Genomic DNA, 5,609 nt, shown 5'->3' with positions numbered 1-5,609 from the left:
TTTGTTAGAGAGAAGGGATGTGACCACACATTTTTGGTGATTAATTTGGTTAATGAGATTCAACAATGTCGCAATTAACACCTTTCTCACATTCTGGGATATCTGCAGAAGATCAAGCTTACTTATGTGTCTTTTTCTTTCATTCACATTTACAGGGAGCATAAACGAAAGCTGATTGGATTTCTAACGAAGGCCTTCAGTTTGATCAAGGGTTATGGTCCATTGCGGAAATTTTGAATAGTGAACATTTCCGTTTCTTCCATCTTCTATATATGGATGAACATTTTACTCAAACATGGTCCTTTTTTATTATTATTTTTACTTTTTATCTCATAAAATAATGTCAATTTATTTATGGCACCATGATAAAAGCCTTATTCGTTGAAATTTCTAATACTTTTGATAGACTATATATGGCTTTTTTACTTCTCTTTTTATTGTACTATTTGAAAACCCCTTTATATATCATCTATACCGCTGGATAGGAAACTCCTATTTCCACCACTATAGCATTATAAATGCACTCTTAAGAGACCTTAAGTACAGTGTTGGGAAACGGGTTCTGACATCGGCTTTGGCGGTCAGCCGTGTGCATCATTTCTCCGGCTAACGAATTCCGATTCCGCGTTCATAAACCATGGCTTATGTCGATGCCACATGATACATCATACACATGATTATGTCGATACCACAGTATGCGTTGACAGTATGCCATGCGTTTGGAGGTTATGGCATGGAGCATACATGAGGTTGTGCGCGGGCGAATAAAATTCAAATTTGAAATCGCATGCCATGCGTTTGGAGGTTATGGCATACATGAGGTTGTGCGCGGGCGAATAAAGCTCAAATTTGAAATCGCCAGAATTATGTGTGCCCAAAGGACAGGCCTCCACATCTTTCTTTTCTGGATCACATCAATATTTTCCTCTCACAACAATCCACCCACCCATCTCCTCCCCCTCTTCCTGCTGCAGAGATTACGGTCGGCCATTGATGATTCATGGTTTGTTCAGTTCAGAGACAACCAATTTCTTCATTGCAGAGACTGTTCTGATAATCAGATTCAATACAAAGTGCTTGATGTCACTCTGTTTTCCTGTAATAGGCAAGCTATTGGTAAGTAGTTAACATTTTTTGTTTGCTATACAGTTACAAGATGAGACAATGGGCAATGCCATTGTTGAATGGCTGAAATTTCTTTATGTTCATAATTTGTTACAGGGTTTTGTGTGTTGGCCGAAGGGTCTATGTTCCTTTCTTCTATAAAACTCTCTCAACCGAAATCTTTTCTATGGCTCTGTCAATTCTGGACTTGGGATGATGATTTGGGTCGTTTTATTTTTTAATTATTTTTGATAAGGGATGATAATAATTTTATATTTCTTGTTTTAATTGACATTAATCTCTGATCATTAAATGATCCGATATAGCTATGATTTCCATGAAAAAAATTGGTATACAAACATTAATGTTTGAAAATTCCACAAGTTTAATTCGAATAATTACCGTTTCCAATCTCTAATATACACATAATACCAAAGAAAATGTTCTTCAATCAAACGATACTGAATTCTGCATAATTAAGAGTAGAATCCAACCCGCAACAAATTTTTTTATGTACAGAAGAAGAGTGGTGGAAATTTGCACTTTTTAATTTTCTCCGTTTATATTGAGTTTATTGTTATAATATTTTTTTTACTTCTGTGGTTAAATGGTTTTGAAAGTCAACGAGTATTTTCTTTTTTAACTTATAAAAATTAAAAGTTTATTTAATTTTACTCGAACACGCCATTTACCAAATTATTATAAAATAATTATCATTTAATTTTAATTAGGGATTATTGTTGACTCACTAGAAGGTTGCCATTTACCTATTTATTATAAAATAATTATATTATTGTTGAATCACTTTAAGGTTGGAAAGCTCAATATTAGTTTGAAAACCATTGTAAGTTAACTCATCCTTGGGTTTGTACTTTTGTTAGTTATATGAGTGAAATTTGGGGTTGCCCTATATTTAGATAATCACTTTTGTTATTTTATATGGATGTGGAATTTGGGGTTGCAGTATGGAGAATCACCGCTGTTATTTTATATGGGTGTGAAGTTTGGAGCTGTAGCATATCTAGAAAATCATAGAGAAAGATTGAAATGATCCAAAATAAATTTATAACTTACAACCTCAAGATTAAAGGAAATACTCCTTATGCTATTCTCTTTATTGAAGCTAGTCTCTCCCCATTGAAAACATGGTTATATTTAGGTATTTCATGTACAAAAAAAAGTTGTACAACACCAATCTTAATCTTGGGAAATCAGTAAACCAATAATAATCTCAGAACACTTCTTTCACTTCTATTTTATCATAAAAATAAAATAATATTAAAAACCTCATTTAATAACTTTCCTTTTCCTTTTTAAATTCTTCTTTCACTTTTTTCCACCACTATAGCATTATAAATGCACTCTTAAGAGACCTTAAAGATAGTGTTGGGAAACGGGTTCTGACATCGGCTTTGGCTGTCAGCCGTGTGCATCATTTCTTCGGCTAACGAATTCCGATTCCGCGTTCATCAACCATGGCTTATGTCGATGCCACATGATCCACCATACACATGATTATGTCGATACCACAATATGCGTTGACAGTACGCCATGCGTTTGGAGGTTATGGCATGGAGCATACATGAGGTTGTGCGCGGGCGAATAAAATTCAAATTTGAAATCGCATGCCATGCGTTTGGAGGTTATGGCATACATGAGGTTGTGCGCGGGCGAATAAAATTCAAATTTGAAATCGCTATGAAAAACCAACATATATATCAGCAACCTGTTGTAATCCGTTCTGTAATTTACAGTTGCAGTATCCAGTCCGAAATACTTTCACTTTTAGAGATTTTTGAATTACAATGGCGATCCCCGTGCTGCTGTTGCTTCTTTAAGTTTTGGGGAATGTAGATGATTACATGCCAGAGCCAGTGCTGGATAGCAGAGAGCAAGAAGCAGTCTACAAGGTTCTGGAAGCCATCAATTCTGATATCGACTGGAGATGCTTGTTTCCTAATAATCTCTGCACTGGTGGACCGCACGGCATCGTCTGCGATTTGGACGCCCATCACAGTAAGCGGCACATCGTGGAATTGAACCTGGGTTGGGTATTCCATGGCTTTGTCTGTGCTCTTCTCGTCCTTGAAATAACCCTTCATAACACGCGGCCCTCTAATCATAACCTCGCCCAACTGCACTCCGTCTCTAGCCACGCTGGCCATGGTATCCGGATCCTTCACGTCCAACTCAGCCAAACCCAGCGACCTAACGCCCTGTATCGCTTTCATTTGAGCCCTCTCGTTCGCTGCAAGTCTGTCCCACTCAGATTTCCAAGCGCATAAAACCACCGCTCCTGCGGTCTCTGTGAGGCCATAGCCATGAGTGACACAGACTCCCAGCTCTTCAATTTTGAGTAGCGCAGCAGCAGCAGGAGGAGCGCCCGCGGTTAAGATCTCCACCTGATGGGGCAAAGGCTCTCTGTCCGATGGATCTACGTTTGAAATCATGGTAAGCACCACAGGCGCCGCGCAGAGATGGGTAACCCGGTGGTCGTTGAGAGCTTTATAGATGATGTGGCCGTCGAATTTCCTTATGCAGATATTTGCGCCGCCGAGGGCAGCTATTCCCCATGTGAAACACCAGCCGTTGGCGTGAAATATGGGCAGAGTCCACAGATAAACGGCTGCGACCTCAAACCCCAGGTTAAAAGGGTATCCATAACCATTGTGTAGATGCCCCTGTGGCTGTGAACTACTCCCTTGGGACCAGAGGTTGTGCCCGATGTATAATTCACAACGATACTCTGCCACTCGTCCTCCGGCCACCGTGTCTCGAACTCCGGATCTCCCTCTTGCAATAGCCCTTCGTATGTTGTGACTGCTGCTGTAGTCGTGAAAGTTAATTCCGCGCCATTGACGAGCTCCGGGATGAGTACCAGGGTGGGCTTATGGTCGGTTCCGCGTAGAGCTTCCGTGACGAGAGGCGCGAATTGATAATCAACAAACACAATCTTGGGTTGACAGTGATTGAACTGAGCAGCCATCGTTCGAGCGTCCAGACGCGTGTTGACGGTGTTAAGAACGGCCCCTGCCATTGGAACTGCCAAATGCATTTCGTAAATAGCAGGAATGTTGGGAGCCACCACAGACACCTGCAACAAACCACAGCTAAGAGGATCAAGATTTTATCCTATTCTGCTCTGTTGGGTTTCTTGTTAAGGTGAAGAAATAATAAAATTCCCATGGAAATGTTGATTCCAATTTGGATGATTCCAATACTTACAACATCCCCAGGCAAGATATTGTGGGCAGAGAGAGCAGAGGCAAGCCTGCGGCAGCGTTGGTAGGTGTGAGACCATGTATAACGAGTGGAATTGTAGACGATGGAGGTGGAGTCCCCATAGACGATGGCAGCTCTCTCTATGAAGCGGATCGGTGACAGGGGAGGATGATTCGCAGCACATCGTTTCAATTTCTCCATTCCCTCTTCGTCCTTCTTTCGATTAAAAACAACATTCTGAAATCTACACGCCCAATGTTTCAACTTTATAACCAAAACATTAAAAATTACAATATGAAATCCAACTTTAGAACCAAACCATTAAAAATTACAATATAAAATCTGCACACATGTCATGGATCAATACCATTGCTTACAATACCACAAGACTAAAAATTATATCTCATTTTATATGACAAGTGTTTATGTTATTTTTTATTAATTAATCAATTTAATTAAAAAGGAAAAAAATACAACTATTTCAAAGAAAAATCTCAACCTTTGATTTTTGTATGCTATTAAGAATATTCTATTGAGGTTAAATCCCTACTATTTACTAAATAAGTATTGATAATTAAATTAAAATTCTAGAAGTTCTATTCCAGAATATACAACCCTACCAGAAGAATAAAGTATTAGTTTACTAAGTTATAATACAAGTAACCTATTGAGATAAAAAGTATCAAATACGTTACAACTTGAGTTATTCAAATAAATAATATTTATTTTAGGTTATAATGTATTATCTTAATTAAAATTAAAAAAAATGTTTATTTTGGAATAATTAATAATTACTAAGTGAATGGTAGAGATTTATCTCCATAGAATTTTCTAAAATATTTTTATTAGTAGTCACAAACCAAAAGTTGAAATTTTGAGAGATTTATCTCAAAATTAGTTGTCTTTTTTATTAAAATGATTAATTTTAGAAAATGTCATATACATATGTGTGTGTGTTATGGTTTCTTTGAGGATGTGGCATTTGTAAGCCATGGTATTGTAAAAATCTTTATTTTTAAGGTAATCTTCATAAATGGAATTGAATTTCCATGCTTAAGAATCTTACTACATGAGAGATGTATCATGAGATATGCTTAGTTTTTTTATGTCTATTAGCTTTTATAAGCCATTTTATTTATATGGCTATGCTAGGAGATATATAATCATAAATGTTTGTTTAAGGTAGAAATTTTCAAATGAAACACTTAATCATAATAATAACAATTATCTAAAGCATTTTGTGTATCTGTCATTTATTTACATATGCACTTTTCACCAATTTT

At 37.2% G+C, this 5,609-nt stretch overlaps 1 protein-coding gene across 1 annotated transcript; it reads right to left on the bottom strand.

Moving 5' to 3' along the window:
- Positions 1-2,852: 2,852 nt before the first annotated feature.
- On the bottom strand, positions 2,853-4,696 carry LOC149173031 (putative acyl-activating enzyme 6). The gene is made up of 4 exons (XM_089426547.1): positions 4,659-4,696; positions 4,330-4,570; positions 3,850-4,198; positions 2,853-3,730 (listed from the first exon to the last, which is right to left on the bottom strand). The coding sequence occupies exons 1-4, from the start codon at positions 4,694-4,696 to the stop codon at positions 2,853-2,855; spliced, it is 1,506 nt and encodes a 501-aa protein (XP_089282673.1).
- Between the last annotated feature and the right edge of the window lie 913 nt (positions 4,697-5,609).

Source organism: Pinus tabuliformis, chromosome 4_2, assembly GCF_031772625.1.
Source record: "Pinus tabuliformis cultivar Carrire ecotype Pingquan chromosome 4_2, CPIR1, whole genome shotgun sequence".
Classification (NCBI taxonomy): domain Eukaryota; kingdom Viridiplantae; phylum Streptophyta; class Pinopsida; order Pinales; family Pinaceae; genus Pinus; species Pinus tabuliformis.
This window is presented reverse-complemented; position numbering and strand designations above follow the sequence as displayed.